General features: G+C 55.0%; 1 protein-coding gene across 2 annotated transcripts in view; it reads right to left on the bottom strand.

Moving 5' to 3' along the window:
• The window catches only part of RASGRF1 (Ras protein specific guanine nucleotide releasing factor 1), a 94196-nt gene that overhangs the window by 59085 nt on the left and 15355 nt on the right, over positions 1-19756 (bottom strand). For both annotated transcript variants that reach the window (XM_038533032.1, XM_038533033.1), the window contains exons 2-4: positions 11238-11344; positions 6244-6391; positions 774-866 (exon numbers count right to left, since the gene is read on the bottom strand). In XM_038533032.1, coding sequence (XP_038388960.1) covers positions 774-866; positions 6244-6391; positions 11238-11344 — 348 coding nt within the window. The remainder of the gene's footprint in view (positions 1-773; positions 867-6243; positions 6392-11237; positions 11345-19756) is intronic.

Raw genomic sequence — 19756 nt, 5'->3', positions numbered from 1 at the left:
ATGTTTAGCTTTTAAAGCACCAGCAACAAATTAAAAAAACAACACACCATGTGGGCTCAGAACCCCAAACACGCTGGTAGGCTGAACTTGGCCGGGGATGGGGGGGACGCCAGTTTGCAGTGTCTGGGGTGTTGGGGGCTCTCTGGCTGCTCCACATGCAGGACTGTCCGATATCACCTGCCTTTCTTAGGGTGACTCGGGCTCTCTGGCTTCGGGTCTGGTAGCCTGCACATGCCCAGGGCTGGCCCACCATGCTGGTGGTACCCCGGCTGCCAGGCACCTCCCCAGGGCCATCTATGATGTCTGCCATCTGGACTGTGAAAGTCCAGCTAGTTTGCTGGGGCAGCTCTGGGGTCCAGGGGCTCCCAGGCCAAGGTGTGCGGGGTGGGAGGTACTAGAGGGAGAAACTGTGAGAGGAAGGGTCTGCATGGGGAGGGGCAGGGGGTGGCCGTGGGGAGGTGGCTGTGGGGGGGAAGTTATGGGGGGAGCCAGGTGGCCTCAGGATCCCGCCCCCACCATGATGTGAGAGAAGCTCCCAGCTGGAGCCTGCAGCCTGGGTTCTGTCCCAGCCCCTCCCACTCCTTCCGCTTTAGCTCCTGTTTTCCCTAAAATAGGGTGGACCCAGTGTCGCCCAGGGACAGCCTGGAGGAAGTGCCTGAGCATGGCTGTTCCGGGTCCCGTATCTGGTCTCTGGGGTGGAGCTGGGGGGCGGCCATCCCTGGGGGGACGGTGCTGACGGTGCCAGGAGGCCCTCTAGGGTGGCTGCTACAGACCTTCTTAATCTTCTTGATGTCACTGTCTTCATCGTTGGGGGTGACGGTCTGCGTGGACTGGATGCGCTCATTGTCCTTGAGCAGTGATGCAATCTGCAAGAGACACGGGTCACTGGGGTGAGCGCGCACCCTGCCACCTTCCCTGCAAGGGCCTGCAGCCTGTGTGCCCTGCTCCGTGTGAGGCCGTGGGGCTGGACAGCGAGTGAGCACTGGACTGGGACCCCCCGCACCTCAGCTCTGGGCGGCCGGGTGCCAGCCCCCAGTGGCCGGGGGAGAGGCCCTCCCCTTTCGTGTGTGGCAGGTGCCCAGAGTAATCTGGGGGCTTTGGCCTCAATACCTGATTCTCTTCCCTATGCCCAAACCATCAGCCCCCTTTATTTTTGAATTTTTACTGCGGCAAAACAATATAAAATTTAACCATTTTAAAACCAGCTTCAGGTGTACAGCTGAGGGGCATTAAGTCCACACACCCGGTTGCAAGGCTGTTCCCACCACCCATCTCCAGGATGTTCCACCTTCCCACACAGACTCGGTCCCCATGAACCGACGTCTCCCACCCCCAGCTCCCCATCCACCCTCTGTCTCTGTGACCTTGACTCTGCTCGGGACCTCACATGAGTGGGGTCCTAAAGAATCTGGCCCTCTGGGGCCAGCTGAATTCACTTGGTGTAAAGTCCTCTGCGTCTGTCTGCACTGTAGCAGGTGTCAGGCTCCTTCCTTCTCAAGCCTGAGTAATTCTCTGTGGTATTTACACATCCTATTTTGCAATCCCTTCATCTGTAAATGGACACTTGGGCTGTCCCCTTATTCCTTCAGACAAAACCGTGCTGGAATCAGAGAAAAGCCAGTGGCTGAGGCAAAGCCCGGCTGGCGTGGCTGCCCCGTCCCCTGGGCCGCCCTGAAGCCCTTCCCTGACCAGGAGCCCTCCGTGGAAACGGCGGCCCAGAGGGACGTGGGAGGGACCACGGGAGCCGCCCTGAAAGCCTCCGTTCACCTGGTGCGGGGATCAGAGAGGCCAGCACAGCTGCCGGAACAGAACCAAGGGGCAGCGCCCAGGAGAAGGGTGCCCGGGCCGCGGTGGGCTCCCCCCAGAGGGGACGGCCCGTGGTGCCATCAGGCCGCTGCTCGGGAGCCCGCGCTCCAGCACGGGGCAGGCGTTTCCTGCTCGCTGGTGCACCTCTGCCTGCGGCTCCCATCCACCTGCTCCTGGAGGCTCGCGAGGGGCTGGGCGCTCGGCGCACCCTTGGCGGCTCATGGAGACGCCTGGAGCACCAGCAGCCACACGGAGCTCACCCACGGGAGCTAAAGATAGCAGCTGGGGGAGCCTACGAACGCGCGGCCACGCCAGCTCCTCGGCAGAGCACACGGCTCTGTCCCCTCAAGGCCACTTGTGAACCGCACAATGAATGGGCTCTCACGATGCAGCGCTTGGAAAGCAAATGGAACAGTTACTCGCTCTCCACTCCCCTGGTTGCTAAAATTACCCCAGCCTGTGCTCGCAGCGCCGCTGAAAATATCCGAGAAGCACTGGGGCCGGCGCGGGCTTCGCTTCCTTCTCTCGTCGTACCCCGCCCCCCCAGGCTTGTCTGAGGACATCTGCCCATTGACATCAAGGCGGACTCTTGGATCCGGGCTCCAGAGGGCTGAGGGACACACGCGCACACACGCATGCACACATGCACGTGCAGGCAGCCTCCCAGCTCAGAAACGCGGGAATGCCCCCCACGCCCCCTCCCCTGGCTATCCTGGAGATTATCGCTTCCCCGCCGCAGCTTCGTACACCATACCCTCTTCTCTGTAGAACAGCGATGCGTGTGTATGTGCATGTGCGTGTACGTGTGTCTGTAAGTCGCCTGTATCTAAAACGGATGGTGCTCTTCTCAGAGGGAGGATTCCAGGACAAGCCCTCAGCAGGGACCAGGGCAAAAAATAGACGCAATTAGGTCAGGCGCTGTGCTCCACGCACAGGCGGCAGCGCAGGGCCCTGGAGTCTTTACAGAACAGAATGGGGGTAGAGAGCTCTGAGCCCGGGGACCGCACAAGACTCGGGCCGTGGCTCCCCCTCGCCCCTCCAACCGCCTGGAGCTAGTGTGGGGAGGCGGCCAGAGCCCCGGCCCCAGTGACCTCACACGCAACCTTCCTCTATAAATCTGGCAGCCCCTCTGGGAGTGGATCTGCCTCGGATCCCCGCTGACCGCAGGGCCTGCTGGGTGGACCCTCGTGAACGGTGGCCACGGAGAGCTGGTACGTGGGCTCCTGCCCCCACCCCCTGGCTGGTATCCAGCCCTGAGTGCCCAGCCTGGCTCAAGGCTGGGTGTCTTGGCGGGCCCCGGCCCACTTGCCACCCCACTGTGGGGCACTTCCCAGAGCCCTGTTGGGAAGTTGAAGATGGGCCTGTTGAAGACGGGCGGCTGCCCCCCCCCCTCCGTCCCCGAGATGGTGTCTTTAATCCAGGATGCATTTAGCGCACCCCCTGACGGTGGAATTGATCCAGGGTGTTTCTTCGTGTTAGCAGCCACGGTTTTGCTAAAGAGCTCCATGTTTCTTGCTTTTCAAACCGCTGGCACGTGACGTGGCCCTGCTTCTTCTCTTCCCTTCTTGTTTCCCTCTGACCTCTTCCAAGTCATTCAGGTGCCCACCTCCATCCTCCTGGGCCAACCCTGTCCACATGTCATGCTGACGTCTCTGGTGGGCTCTGGTAGATGCAGCTGGAGGTGGATAAGCCAGACGCCTCCCTGGAGGAGCTCCCAGCCTAACAAGGGGGTCAGACAGTCCAGCAGGACAGGCCACAATAGGTGTGCAGCCACTGTGGTGGGACCGTCTCCCCATGGAAGCAGTAAGGATCTTCCAGAAGAGGTTCTGAAGGACAAAGAGGAGTCCAACAGGAGGGTTATGGGAAGGAGGACTTCCGGCAGAGGGGACGGCTGAACAGAGGCACGGGGCACACAGGTGTGGCATGCCAGGGCGGCAGGGGAGGCGAGAAGCATGCCTCCAGGCGTGGCGGTGGGCCCCAGCTGGGCTCTCCCGTGTCCTCCAGAGTCATCTCCCCGCTGCCCTGTCTTCTGTGCTGGGGATCCATGTCAAACTTTGTTTGCAAGACTGACCTGAACCCTGAACTAAAGATGTCCACGGTTCTTTCCAGGGTCAGGCTTCAAGGACTCTGAGAGCTTCAGGAACAGTAAAGTATGACGGCCTGTAGGCTCCTGCCCTGCCAGCCCCCTCCTGTGCTCGGCATTTACTTCCAACCATAAATGAACAACCAGATGCTGCCAAGCTGGGCGCCTGGAGACGACGATGCTTCTTCTCAGAGGCAGATGCCCCTTCCTATAAAAGGTCCTCAGCGGTGTGGGCAAGAAGGATGAGGCCCAACAGGGTGTCGGGTGGCCCTGGAGACCAAGAAGGGGTGTGTGGGGGTGGTGCAGACTTCCTTTGGGGTGTGATCTCATGTGTCCGTGGTGAGAGAAGGCTGTGGGAGTCCCTCTGTGAGGGAAGGAGCAACCCTTGCTGCTGGAAGCCCCACGATGTGGGGGTCGTGGGTGCGTGGGATCCAGGTCACTCCGACAGACTCGTGGCGGCCACCCAAAGGGTCCGGAGCAGAGCAGAGGGAGTGCAGGCCGCCGCAGTGGGAAGGGATGCAGTGAGTCAGGAGAGCAGAGTCTGGAAGCAAGAGGTGGGCAGGAGAGGGCGAGCCCCTGCGAGTCCTTGGGGTCATGCTGACAGGGCTCTGGGAGCTGTACCTGGCCAGTGGAGGACAGGCGGACCGTGGGGGTGCCCCTTCCATCAGACCTGAGTCCTCAGGGGTAGGCATGGACCAAGGATGTGGAGCCAGGCGTCCGAGATCCAAGTCTGAGCTGGGACTCCATCACTCAGGTGACCTTGGGGCGACCTTGGATAAGCCCCTCCCTTTCCTGTGTCATCAGATCCCTCCAGCAGTCACTTTCCAAGGCCTCTGTCTTCCTCCCTGGGGTCACTCCCAGGAGCTTGCTTGGCTTCTCAGCGCCTCCTGCCTCCCTCACAGCCTCCTTCCTGGGAGCAGGCTGTGTCCACCCGCCCCGCAGGGCATATGAGAGACACAGACCACAGCCGGAAAGCTTGACTGAGGCAGCCTTTCTTTCTAAGTCTTCCTTAAAAGGATCTTTTGCCCTGGAGGGTAAGGCACCCAGTGGAAGAATTGCTCCAAATTCCCACCAAGTGGGCCTCTGCTGTGGCTCTGACACACACACTTGTGAGCACGCACATGCTCACAACCGACCAGCTTTCTGCTCCCCGGCAACAGAGGGGTCTCCCCCTGGGCATCCACCCCTCCTCTGGTGCACAAATCCCCGGAACCCTCCAAGGCCATAGGCAACAGGAACCTACACTCTCACTGGCTGCAAAAGAACTCACTTCTTGTGTGGGTTCACACCACAAGCTCTATTACGATGCTGATTTCAGAGCTTGACACCCATGTATTCACAGAGCACCTACTATATGCCAGGCACACGGAGTGGGTGAGAAAGGATAGCCTGGTCCTCCAAGAGCCCCCACCAGGCTGGAGTGGGTGAACACAGGCGTGGAACTGGCTCCGATGTGGCAGGTGGGTGCAGGAACGTGGTGGGAACACGGCAGTGAGCACTCTCCCAGCCGGGAGGTGGGGGGGCCCTGGGAGGAGGTGATGTACCTGCTAGGACTCCACAGGCAGGAAGGGGGGTGACAAGGGCATTCCAACAGGAGCACCAGAATGTGCCAAGGCCGAGAGGTGCAGGGTACACGGCTTATGGCTCCAGGTACTGGGCAGAGCCCCGTGGGACTAGGGAGGACTGCCTGGCCTGGGGAAGAGGATGAGGCCATGCTCAGTGGTCAGGTGACAGAGGGAGTGAATGGCACCCCGACAGACACCCTTGCTCATAAAGCTCATGATGTGGGACTGGGGCCAGGCCTCGGGCTCCTCACAGGGATACAGCCTGGATTTGGGGATGTGTGCTGGGCTAGGGGAGGCCCCGGGGGTGGTGTCTGGGGTGAGACTGACCCCAGAACGAGCTCCCATCACTCCCACATGGCTCTGAGCTGAGTGGCAAGAGTGGCAAGTGGACAGGCAGCCCTGGGCTCTGCATTCCTAAGGAGATAGCACTTCATGGACCATACTCACCATCAAGGTCCTGGCGGGCTCAACCTGGCAACGGTGCAGCCTCCAGACTGCTGCCTGGTGAGCCCCAGGCAGAGGGACCATCAGCGACCCCGAGCCCCTGCCGCGCTGGCCGGTAATGCAGAATGCCTAGTCAGCATGGCCCTCGGCCCCGTGCTCTGAAACTCCTCCCTGGGGTCACTCCCAGGAGCTTGTCCATGATCTCTGCCAGATGAAGAAACTGAGGCACAGTTGTAGGGGGGGCAGGCTGAGATTTGAACCTAGATCTGACTATGCATCCTTCCTGCTCTGCCCGGCACACGCTCCCCGCCCCTGCAGGCGCCTGGGGTGGTATGTGGCGCTCACCTCTGCCTTCAGCCGCTCGATCTCGATCTCCCCATCCTCGATCTGCCGCCGCAGCTGTTTGGCCACTGTCTTCTCTGTCTCCACGATCTGCAGGAGGTGCAGATACTTTTGCATCAGCGCTTCGTGCTCTGTGGCCAGGGTCCGGTAGCTGCGGACAGATGGACACGGCAGGTTAACACGTTACCTGCTGGACCCCCCAGAGCTGCAGGCCAGGTAGGACTCACCCCCCTACGGTACTCAGGAGAAGGTCCTGATTGCTGCCCAAGCATCTGGGGCCTCCTCCCCAACTCCTGTTCAACTGGGTCCCGCTTTCCCCTGCAGGCCCCCGGGCCTTTGCACGGGCAGATCTTCTGTCTGAAGCCTGTCTCCCCCTTCTCCCCTCCCTGTGCTAGCTTCGTCCTCTTTCCTGGCTCCAGGTGTCTTCTCCAACCCAGACTACGGGGGTTACCCCCACTGCCCAGGCCTCGGATGCCCAACCCAGGGCTCTGGCACCCCCTCCTCCAACTGCAGCCCCAACTGGGAGGCTTGTGCTGGGGGAGACTGGGACCAAGGTTGGGGGGCCAGATAAGAGGGCCCCTCAAAGTCCAAGCAGAGGATGAAAGAGGGAGCCCAGCATTTGTCAGATTAACAAGCCTTAGGCTGGTGGAGCATCACGGCTGGGCAACTTGGAAGAGCCGCCAGGTGGGGGCAGTGGTGCCCTGCCCAAAGTCACAGGTCCCAGGCCTCTGAGGGTGATGTGTTCTGGGCCAGGGTTCCCCCTGACTCCACGCAGCCACGCAGCATGGGCAGGGCCTGTGAGGACTTCAGAACTGGGGGAGGACCTGGATCCAGGAAGGGGTGCGGCCTCTGAGGGCCGAGGGGCTTTGCAATGGGCCTGTCGGGGCAGGAGACTGGAGCGTAGGCATGGACTCAGAGGGAAGGTCCTCCCGCCCAGGGCCCCGCAGGACAGCCTGCCTTCCTGCGCCTGTGTCCCCAGCCTCCCCCACCCTTGGCATCTCCGCACCACATGGCTCTGTTTCTGGCCTCCAAGGCTCCCTGTCCCCTCCAATCCCCATCCTGCCTCCCGCCCGCTCATGTCCATCATGCAGTCCTGCCTCGCTTTGCCACCCCCAGCTGTGCCACCCACAGCCACCCCTGCCCCCCGTGGGCTGAGTTCTGCTTGGGTCCCATGCTCTGACCCCGTCCCTGGGCCCAGCCCTGCTTGCTCACACACTCATCAGCCCAGGGACGGCAGACCGGTCACCGGGCCTCTCTGTGCCTTAGTTTGCTCATCCGGGAAATGAGGATGATGAGTCCCTGCTCACGGGGCTCTGCCGGCATGGCACAAGTCACCACACAGGACACACAGTGCTGCGATTACCGTGGCTCCCTTCATCCCGCCCCTGACCCCCCCCAGGTCCCTCCCCGGACCCCCCACAGTCTGTCCTTCTGTGTCAGCAGCGGCCCCTATGCCCTGGGCTCTTTGTCCTCAGTCTAGGAGCCCCGAGTCCCTGTGGTATGAACCCAGCCCCCTCCCCACCTTTGCAGTAAGGTCTATTGAAAGAACAGCCTGCCCTTACCCATTGTCCCACACTTGTCCTCCCCTCACTCCTAGCCAGGGCAGCCTCTGCCACCTGCGCCCACAGAGGGAACTGGTCCCTCTTGGGGGTCACAAGCTGGCTACCCCCTTGCCCAATCGATGCCCAATCGAGGGGACCGTTTCCCATCTGGCATCTTCTGACATGACTTTCCAGCTGCCCTGGATGTGGCTGGTCCATGGGGTGCCAGGTCGGGGATGCTGGCTTTTGTTCCCGACTCAGGAGCTGCACACAAATGTTCTAAGCCCTAAATGGGACACTGACAGCTTCCTGATGAGCCCGAGTGAGATGAGGATCCCAGGATGCCATGGGTGGGACACAGTGTTGCAATATGACAGGGGCTACATGGAGGGGTTGGGGGGGCGCCCAGGAGGTTGAGAAAGCCTGGTTCCCGGCCTGTGTCAGAGGAGGTGACTCCTGTGGCACCCGAAAGTGGCGGGGGTGGGTGGATGGGGCAGAGGGTGTAGGCAGCCCGTGGACCTGGAGCACGTGCCAGGGGAGGACCCAGAACTCCGTCCTGGCTTCTGCACCCTATCTAAAGGTCAGTAAGGCTGGAGGGGGCACGTGGCTGGTGGTACCATTGGCTTAAGATGAGGATTCTGTGCTTGCCTTATGAAAATGAGCGTTAACCAGAATATTAGGTTTTAAAGCATTTCCTACTTCCCAAGAGGCTCAGCTGTCTACTTGCAAAGGAAGCTCAGCGGAGAGACACTGCCACACCTCCCTCTCACTCCAGGGCCATCCAGGACTCGGTTGGTTTGTCACGGACGCTAGTGCTTCGGGGCGGAGCAGGGCCTCATGCGCAGCGGCTCTGGGCAGCTCTGCCTCCCCCACCTCCATTCCTCCAGTGACGGGGTACTGAGCACCTTTTTGGGCAGCACTATCCTTGGGGACTCAGACTTGGATCTGGAGAGGGACTTAGAAGCCATGGAAGAACCACGGTCTCATTTTACAGCCGAAGAGACTGAGGCCAGGAGAGGGGACCACGATTTTCTGAAGTGCTCGAGCCGTTCTCTGGTCCTGCCTGTGTGTGAGTTACGGGGCCACCCTGGTCCAACAAGCGCTGCGCCGTCTCTGTCCCCTTCACCAGGTAGACGCCACACATGGTAGCATCTCACTGTCTAAGGCACTGATTTCCTGAATCCGTGTAGTCCTGGTAATCAGAGTCTACAACACGTTAGAATTCTATATCGCTCGAACGCTTGGGAAGCCCCTCCATAGAAACTGATTCATTTGTTTCTCAAAATGACCCTACTCTCGGTTCTACATCAGTGCCAGGGAGGCTGAGGGCCACCTACTCTCCCTGAGTCTGGGGTCTTCCCACGTGAATCCATCCTCCACAAGGCCGGCAATTTCCACTCAAAACTGTAGGTCTGATGGTGTCACTCCTCTGGTGTAAAACCTTTGATGGCTCCCACTGTTCACAGAGCAGTGAAGGTAGCAGTGAGCATTTAAAATAGATGAACCCTGCTCACAACTCATACATTGGACCCGAGACACAGTACACGAAGTTCACCTGTCACAGGGAGATGGTGGGGGCTTGGCAGCAGGTGGGATGCCTGGGGTCGGCAAGGCCAAGCACCTGAGCTTGGTGTTCAAGGGCTGGTCATGACCAGGTTACACTCCACCTTCGGAAACCCACACTTGTCTCTTCATTGTTCCTGGAAGCCACTCCTACATCTGTGCCTTGGGGATGTGGTCCGGGGCCCAAGCACTCATAGTTAAACCCATTAAATATGCCTCTGGTCCTCTGGCTCAGATCAAATGTCATCCTATATCCAGTTTCCACCATCTACGTATAGAGGGAAGTAATGTCTCCTCCTCACAGCCTTCACATACCAGTGCTTGCTGGCTGTGACCACGACTAGTGTCTTCCTGATGGGACTGTGACATCTCTGGAGGGCACTTTCATCCATCCTTGTCTGCCCAGTGCCATACTTGCAGCCTGACTCTACAAGTTCATGTGTGAGAACCTGGTGTCCATGGCTAGACTGGACATTCCTTGAGGACAGAGATGGACATGGCCTGACCTCAAGGTCACAGGGGTTCTGTCAGCTGGCTCGTTCCAGGGCTCAAGGAAGGGCCTTGGTATCCATCCATCTACCTACCCATCCAACCACCTATCCATCCAGCCACTCACTCATACATCTATCCATCCACCCACATCCATCCATTTATTCATCCATCCACCTACCCACCCATTCACCTATCTATCCATCCACCCACCTCCTGTTCATCCATCCATCCATCCACTCACCCATACCTATCCATTTATCCATTCACCTACCTATCCATCCACCCATCTATCCACCCCACCACATCCCATTCATCCATCCACCCATCTATCCACTCACCCACCCATCCATTTATCCATCCACCCACCTACCCATCCACCCATCTACCCACCCACCCATCTACCCATCTACCCACCCACCCATCTACTCATTCACCCATCCATTCACCCACCCACCACACCCATCTATTTATCCATCCATCCATCCATCCACTCACCCACACACCATTCATGCATTGTTCATCACCTGTCTGTCCATCCACCCTCACACACAGTTTAAACACATCCATTTTTCATCTACCCTCCATTCATCCATCATTCATCTTCCACTCGACATCCAACCTGGATCCATCCTCTACCCATTCATTCATCCTTGAATTCTTCCAATCCACATTTGCTGACCGCTTGCCTATACCTCTATAAGCCCTGGGGATGCAAAGAATTACACTTGGTTTCTGCCGTCAGGACCTCACACTTAACAGGCAGACAGACACAGAAGCACACCCCTCTCCACTGAGCAAGAAAGATCACCTGCTGAGAGGGGCGAATCTGGGGGGTCCCTGCCCTCAGGACTCAGCTCTGCCAGGGGGCTGCCAGCTGTGGAGCCGCACCCCAGCCCACAAGCTTGGCCCTTCCCTAAGACCCAAAAGACTCAACCCAGTGTGGAAGGCCTTCTCTGCAGCACTTACGGGAGACCCTTTGCTTTTCTCTCCATCTGGCTCCTCCAGTGAGAGGCACACTGCTGGGAATGAGGAGGTCTGGAATGCCCAAGCTCAGAGCAGTTTAGAGGATTTCAGTGTCTAGGGCAGGAAATAGGCCCAGAGGAATGACAGGAGCAGTTCATAGTCAGGCAGCAGATCAGTGGCTGCATTGGGCTGGAGCCCAGACTCAGGCTCTGGTAGCCGTAAAGCCCTTTATCCACACCGACTCAGGCTCGGCTCCTCTACCAGGAAGAAGCCAGTGTGCTGGAGCAGGTGGGAGGCTGCTCCTCAGGTCTCCTGCTCCCGGTGGGACCCGAGCTCCAGGGCTCTAAGGGCGACCCTGCCGAGAGCCCCCCTTACAGTTCTCCTTCTCCTCCCTACCCCGGGGCCTCCCTCGGGTCCGCCTTGTCTCCTGGGACATACCTGGCATGAGCGATGGCTGCCACCCACTCGTCACAGTCCTTGGCATCCTCTGTCCTCAGCTCCAGGGCTTTCTGGTTCTCATGGCTGAAGTTAACCGTGAAATAATGCTGCATCGAGAAGAAGACATCTCTGATTACCAGGGTGTCCGCGGCTCGCAGGCTGACTGTTTTGCAAAGTGCTCGCTGCCACATCAGCCAGGCGCAGGTTCATTATCTGTGATCCCTGGAATGCTGCTCTATTTAGCATTTTCAAACTCTTGATTGAGGCAGGTTTTGTATGATGGCACAGAGCCTCTGCTTAGGATATTGTGAGAAGGAAGCAAAACCCACAAAGCCCTATTTGTCGACAAACTGCAAAAAAAGCTCATTTTGAACCATCAGGGATGCTGGGGGAAGGCAGAGAGAACACCCCACGAGAGCACCCCATTTGGGAGCTGGTACCATTTGGGCGCTGCATGCCCGGACAGTCCACGGAAATGTACCAAGTGCTCTTCTGGTCCTGGGACAGACAGATGGGGTCCCCAGGGGCGCCCACCAGAAGCAAGTCTGTTGGATGCGGGTGACTTGGGGCTGGTTCTAGCACGGGGCCTGCCGCCTAGGCTCCCGGGAGGCAGAGCGCCTGACGACAGACACCTGTTAAATTCCCACGTTAATGCACCTAAGCTCCCAGCACAAGGCTTGATGCCCAACAAGCGCATCTGTTAGCTACAGTCATTCCATTTGGGAGATAAGAACCAAGGACTGTGGGGACAGAGAAAGCCACCCTCTGCTCAGCCCAGAGAGAGCAGGACGGCTGCCTGGTGGGGGAGGGCAGGGTCCAGGTTTGTTTATGTTGGACAAGGAGCACAGACATCTGGAGCCCCCAGTGTGCAAGAGGCAAGGGTGCGAGGGGCTGGACTGCAGGCATACGGATGCCAGAGATGAGGTGGGCAGGGTCTGGTGGCCATGCCCAGTGAGGGGAAAACACCCACGTATCTGGCTTGAGTGATGAGAAGCCAGGGGTGCTGTATAGATAGGTGAGGCATTGGCAGGACCACGAGCAGGTTTTTTTGGGGGGCGGGTGGGGTTGGGGGGACATGCAGACTTTGGGCCCACAGCCCATGTCTCTCCCGGCTGCTGAGGGGGCTGGAGTGTCAGGCTGGAGTGTCAGGCTCCAGGCACACAGAGGTTGGCAGAGAGGGTGGGTGAGCGGGTGCTGGGGGCCCAGCCTATGGACACCCCTTGGGTCTCATCCTGGAGTAGGAGGGAGAGAGGCAGGCAGGGGGGCACAGAGATGGACCTGCAGGCCTGCTGGGTCAGGGACACCCCCAGTCAGAGACGCGCCCCTGGACGGCCAAGGCATGGCAGTGTGTCAGAGGAGCTGCCGTCCCCGTCCCTCTACCCACGGCGCCCAGGCGCAGGGAGCAGCAGCTGAGTGTGGTGCGTAAACTATTTTTAGCCTCTGCTGACATTTACTGTATTTCTGTTAATTGTCAGTCTCGGTGGCAGCCAGTGTGTGTGCATGTGCGTGTGGACGGAGCGTCCATGTCTCTCACTTGTTTCCTAGGAAACACATAACTGGGGCTATGTAATAAAATGTCAGCTGCAGTCTCAAAGAGCTGAATTCGGAAGGCTCAGGTGGGCTCCCCACCCTCCCTGGCAGGTGAGGAAGAGCTGCAGGTGGCTGTCAAGCACTGCCCCTGACTCTCAAGGATGATGAACACCCCAGTGCTCGTCTCCCGTGATCTCATGGATTCCCACGTCACCAGGTGGAGCAGGTGTTACCTGTTTTGCACGGTTGTGCCACGTGCCCAAGTCCACACAGCTGGGAAGCAGAGGAGCCAGGATAACGCACCTTCCCCAGGCACCTACCATCCTCTCTGGCCGGGGCTTGGCACTGGGAGGTGAAGGTGATAAAGCCTACAGAACCTCCACACAGGTGAGACTTTGGGTCCTAACTCAGAAATGGGGTCTCTCAGTGGCCCACAGACAGGCAGAGGGGGTCCCCTTGGTCCCCAGGGCAGATGAGCCCATTCAGTGGTCTCCCTGGCCCCTCAGAGCCATGGGGAGTGAGTCAGCTCCTCAGCCCCGAGCAGAGGTTTCTCCCCAGTCGGCCCGGCTTAGGGGAGAAGCTCACAGTTACTCCCCCTGCAACACTGCATCAGCAGGTACAACCAAAGGAAGCCAGCCTAGAAGCCCCCAAGCCTAAACCCTGCCATCGCCACAGGACACCTTTGGTTTTCAAGCTGTAAGGATGCTTGGCTCTCTGCCCCTTGGGGCAGGACTGGTTCCCAGGGCTCCCTCCCCAGCCACCCCCAGGCACTGCCACAGGGTGGCATCTGTCCAGCCCCTGTGGGGCCTCTAGACCTGTCACCTCTGCTCTAGGTTAAGCCTTTGGCTGTGGCCAGCGTCCTCACCAGCACCCTGCTGCATCTCTTGTCCATGGAGACAGCACCTAGATGCCCTGTGATGGAGCAGTGGCTGGTGCAGGGGTAGGGGTGGGGGCCTGGGGGGAAGACATGACCTAGAAACTTCACTGCACCTCCTAATGCCACAGTGAACTCTGAGGAGGGCCCAGGGCAACCTCAGGGAGGAGGACGAGCAGGGTGCCATGCAGGCAACTTGGGAGCTTCCACTGCAGGAGGAACTGGAGGCTGCAGGACGGGGCTGGGCTCCTTGCACACATGGCCTTGCCAGGAGCACCTCTCACCCAAGGAGTCATGCGCTATCACCCCCATTTCACAGGGTGGGAGGCAAGACACACCCCCAAGGTCCCCTGCAGGCAGCCGCGCTAAGCCAGGACTAGGCTGTTCTGTGGCCCCAGGTGGCCCCGGGCTGATACGCAGGTGCCTTGGATGACAAGAGGGCCATGTGCTCACTTTGTGCCTGTAACCACCCCCTGACCCCCAACCCCAGGTCTATACAAGCACAGTGCCCATTGCCTGAGCGACTAGCAGACGGTGCTCACCGAGGGAGTCATTGCCACTTGACTAAGGCTGTGCTCTATGCGGGGACTGAGGGTAAGGGAAGGTAAGGGAGGGGGACATGGACAGAGGCAGGCAGGAGGACGTGGACAGGGGAAGAGATGAGATGAAGATGGAGATAGAGACAGAGATGGAGACACAGAGACAGAGAGATTGAGACAGAGATAGAGACGGGGGCAGGGGAGCAGAGACACAGAGGTGGAGAGAAAAAGTGAAATCCGCTGGGGGAAAGAACAAAGCCCACACATATAGAGAGAAAGGCTGAGTTCCAGACTCCGGGAAGATGCTAAGAAAAAGGCAATTTGGAGAACTGAGAAGGATGGGGCGGGGAGGGGGAACATCAGATGCTCAGACCCGTGCATGGAGAGACCTGCACTTGGAGAGGCCTGCAAACAGAGAGAAGAGACCCCACAAAGCGCTGGTAGTGGGACTGGGGAGGCAGCAGTCCCAGGCAGGTGCAGCCCAGGTGTCCCCTGGGGGCAGAGCCACCTGCAAGGTGGTGACCCCCCTCTCATGCAGGGGCTATGGTTGGAGGTGTGAGGGCCTCACGGGGTCTGGGCCAGGGCTGTAGTCCAGGGCTCCTCGGTGACCCAGTGCTGTTTTCACAGGGATGGACAGGGCTCACCAGAGTGAAGAGGGGTAGGTGGCTTCCTGGTCAGAGAAAGGGCATTGGTGTGGAATCTGACCCATGGTGCAGCTCAGGGCAGGTGGGCCCCTTCTTTGGTATGCTCAGGCTCTCATCTGTGAAGTGGGTAGTTGGGTGGATAAACTGGGCTCTTACTTTTTCTCAGTTCCACCCTCTCTCTCTATACCTGCACCATCTATGTGCATATCCACATCTCCATCCACCTGCCCATCCATCCACCTGCTCACAGAGAGGGAGGGAGGGAGGCAGAGACACAGCCTGGATGAGAGTGTGCGATCTTTCCCTGAAGCTCAGGCCCAAGATGACTCCCTGTCTCTTCTTACAGCTTTCAGGAGGCTCTAGGTGTGACTCTGGCCTGGCCCCCTTCTCTTTAGAGTGTGTAGCCCTAGTCTGGCTTGAGGGCCCAGGTGTGGCACTGTGTCCTGGGGTCAGCTAGGGAAGACACAGAACTTCAGGTCAGGGGGAAGGTGCTTGTCTGGATCTCAGTCTGGTGGGGAGGGGGTCCAGTAGCCCCCGTCCTCCTCTCACTTGAGGATTGCCTTCTCCCTGAGTCCTCTCCTCCCATGGAGCCTCACAGTCCTGCCTGATCCACAGGACTTGGATGGCTCAAGACCAGGCTGTGGCTGGCTTCCTTCCCCAGGGGACTCTGTACCTCACACAGAGTCTGGCATTGAGCAGGTGCAGCCGAATGGCCAAAGAAGAAAAGAATGAACAGACACATAAATGCTAATCTACTCCAGGAGTCTGAGGATGTCTCCATTAGGCACCTTGACATTTCTGCCACTCATCCCCTTACTCCTATTAATACTCAATGTAATACCACCAATAACCCTCTGAATACTTGCTGTGTGCCACCTGGTGTGGCTGCATCTCTCAGAGGCTGCATCTCTCAGAGGCATCTACCAGGTGGGGAAGGTAAGACATTGAGTTCATGGTCTTTGTGAGTGGAGGCTTGAGACTGCTGTATTTTTCAGCATCAAGGGAAGCCCACCCCAAATAAGCAGAGTCCTGGAGTGGGCCCTGTGGGTGATACAATGGTCTCTGTGCCAGCCTATTTCCCATCTTTATCCTACTTCCCTGGCAGCATGGAGAGATGGGGCAAACTTCTCCAGGGGAAGTAGCAAGATTAGGATAAGAGGAGGTTATTGTCATCGTGTGGGAATGGCAAAAGTTATGAATTCTCAGGGTATTAAAAGTGGGGGGAGGCCATGGCTCCCTTCTCACCATACCCATTGGGTAGGCTTGACCTGTTCTGCCGCAGCACTCCCCTATGGACCCACCAAAATTGGCAGAAGAACATACCTTGGACATTTGGCTCTGGTGGCCAGGGGCTTGCTGTTCTGGGCCCCATGGAACTGAATTGATTAGAGAGACAGTTTCTGGCAGCCAACCTCAAGGGGTGCTGCCCAGACAGCAGGACAGAAGCCACCTTTGGGCTTCTTGTGCCCACTCCTTCAGGATGAGGAGAGAGCTGTTTGCCCTAATACGTGGAAATCAATGCAGAGAGTAAAGCAAATATACGGAAACAGAGGCCTGCTCCCAATGAAAGGACAAGATGAAACTCCAGAAAAAAACCCTTCGTGAAGCTGAGATGGCTAATTTACCTGATAAAAAGTTCAAAGTCATAGTCATAGAGGAGCTCACTGATGTCAGAACAGTGGGTGAACACAGAATTTCAACAGAAAGAAAACATGAGAAGAAACCAAACAGAAGTCACAGAATGAAGAATACAAAGTTGAAGCGAAAAATGCACAAGAGACTTCAACAGCAGAGCAGACAAAGCAGAAGAAAGGATCGGTCAACAGGAAGACAGTGCACGTGCTCGAAAATAGACCAGCAAAAAGAAAAAAGAGTTTAAAACAGTAAAGGCAGCTCAATGGGCCTACAGGACAACATCAAGGGAATGTTTGTATAATAATGGCTCCAGAAAGAGAAGAAAACTATCCCCTAGAAAAGGACAGAAAACTTATTTGAAGCCTAATGACTGAGAATATCCCTGGGCTGGGGAAGGAAACACACACCCAGGCTCAGGAAGCCTAGAGACTCCCAAAGAAGATGAATCCGAGGAGACCCACACCTGACATGTTGCTATAATGGAAACTCCAAAAGTGATAGACAAAGAGGATCTTCAAAATATCATGTGAAAACAACTCCGTGCATACAAGGGATCCTGGAAGACATCAGAGAGTTTTCAGCAGAGACCATGTGAGCCGGTGGGAGATGCAGAATATATTCAAGATGCTAAAGGGAAAAACCTTCCAAGCAAGAATGATCTACCCGGGAAGGATGTTGTTCAAGACTGAGGGGGAGAGAAAATTTTCCAGACAAGCAGGAACTGGAGGACTTCCCTATTGCTGAGCAGTAGGGAAGATGGTAAAGAGATGGCAAAGGGAATTCTCTCCCTCAAGCTGAAAAGCAAGGGCGCTGATTGGGAACCAGGCTACACATAAAAGGATAAGTCTCACTGGGAAAGGTAAACATACAGGTAAAGGCAGTGGCTTAATCACTTATAAAGCTGGCAGGAAGATTAAAGGTAAAAGCAGTAAAAATGGCCATGCCTGCAACAATTACTTAAGGGACACACAAAATAAAAAGATGTAAAATGAGACATCAAAAGCCTAAAATGTAGGGGGAGGGAGTAAAAATGCAAAATTTTAGAATGTGTTCAAACTTAACTTGCTATCAACTTAAAATAAATTAGTATGTATACACACATAGTAGGCACACCACATTTTACCATGCTTTGCTTTGCTGCATTTCATAGCTACTGCATTTTTTTTTCAAAGTAAAGGTTCATGACAACCGCATCAACAATTTTTCCAATAGCCTTTGCTCATTCTGTGTCTCTGTGTCCCCTTTTGGTGATTCTTGCAATATTTCAACCTTTTCCACTATTATTATACTTGTTATGGTGATCTGCGATAAGCAATTATGACTTGCTGAAAGTCTAGATGATGGTTAGCATTTTTTAGCAATAGAGTATTTTTAGTTTCAGGCAGGTACATTGCTTTTTTAAATATCATGCTATTGTATACTTAATAGACTCCGGTATAGTGTAAACATAACCTAACATGTATTGGGAAACCAAAAAAATTATTTTACTCGCTTTATTGCAATATTCACTTTATTGCAGTGGTCTGGAACCAAACCTCCAATATCTCTGAGGTCTATCTGTAGGCTGATGTATGTAAGCCACGTGGTTCCCACAAAACAAAAACCTAAATTAGATACACAGATGTTAGGCAGAGATAGGCATCTAAACATGACACTAAAGAGAGGCATAAAACCACAAGGGGAGAGAGCAAGAGAACAAGAAACAGTGAGGAAATAGGAAACATCTGGAAAATAATGAACAAAATGGCAATAAGGGCAAAGCCATCTGTAACTACTTTAAACATAAACTGACTAAATTCTCCAAAAATCAGAAGACACAGAGGCTGAATGGATTAAAACAAAAAACAAGAGCCATCTATATGCTGCTACAAGATGTCAGGCCATACAGACGTAAGAACACACAAACTGAAAATGAAGGGATGGGAAGAGACATTTCATGCAAATGGAAACCAGAGGAAATCTGGTGTAGCTACACTTGTATCAGACAAAAGGGTCTTGAAAACAAAGTCTGTAATAAGAGACACAGGGGCATTACCAATGATGAAGGGGTTAATCCAGTAAGAAGACACGACATTTGTAAATATTTACATACTCAACATAAGCACACCTAAACATATAAAGCAAACACTAGAGACATAAAAAGAGAAATCTACATCAATGGAACAACAACAGGGGACATTAATTAACACCCCACCTGCACCAGAGGAGAGATTAACCAGCCAGAAAATCAACAAGGGAACAGCGGCCTTAAAGGACACATTAGACCAAATGGACCTGACAGCTCTACACAGAACATTCCACCCCAAACCAGCAGAAAACACATCCTTGTCAAGTGTGCATGGAACACTGTCCAGGAGACACCATATGTTAGGCAACAAAACAATTCCCAATGAATTTCAGAAGACTGAAATCATATTGAGCATCTTTCCAGACCATAACAGCATGAAACTGGGAATTAACTACAAAAGAAAACTGCGAAAAATCACAAACATGCTACTCAGCAATGAATGGATCAATGAGATTAAACATGCTACTCAGCAACGAATGGATCAATGAGGAAATCAAAGATGGAAAAAAACCCTTCAGATGAATGAAAATGAAAATATAATATACCAAAATCTCCAGGATAAAGCAAAAGTAGTTCCAGGAGGTAAGTTTTAGTGAGACAAGAAACAAGAAAAATCTCAAGTAAACAATCTAACTCCCCACCTAAAGAAACCAGAAAAAGAGGAACAAAGCCCAACATCAATAGGAAGAAAGATATAATAAAGATCAGAGCAGAAATCAATGAAATTGAGACGAAAAAGACAATAGAAAAAAATGGATGAAACGGATTCTTTGAAAATATAAATAAAATTGATAAAATTTTAACTAGACTCAGTAAGAAAAAAAGAAAGAAATCTCAAATAAAATCATGAATGAAAGAGAGGAAGTTACAACTGATACTGAAAAAATACAAGGGATCATAAAAGACTACTCTGAACAATTATACACCAACAAATAGGGCAATTTAGAAAAACTGGATAAATTCCTAGAAACATATAATCTTCTAAGACTGAATGATGAAGAAATAGAAAATCTGAATGGGCCAATTATAGTAAGGATACTGGATCAGTAATCAAAAACCTCCAAACACACAAATGTCCAGGACCAGACAGCTTCACTGGTGAATGCTACTAGACATTCAAAGAAGATTTAATACCTATCCAAATGGGAAGATTGAATACCACACCTTGGAAGATATGAATGCTTCCAAACACAATTTCCCAGGTCAATGTTACTCTGATACCAAAAGCA

The sequence above is a fragment of the Canis lupus genome, chromosome 3 (assembly GCF_011100685.1).
Source record: "Canis lupus familiaris isolate Mischka breed German Shepherd chromosome 3, alternate assembly UU_Cfam_GSD_1.0, whole genome shotgun sequence".
Classification (NCBI taxonomy): domain Eukaryota; kingdom Metazoa; phylum Chordata; class Mammalia; order Carnivora; family Canidae; genus Canis; species Canis lupus.
The sequence above is the reverse complement of the archived record's forward strand: the minus strand, read 5'-3'. Positions and strand labels throughout refer to the sequence as shown.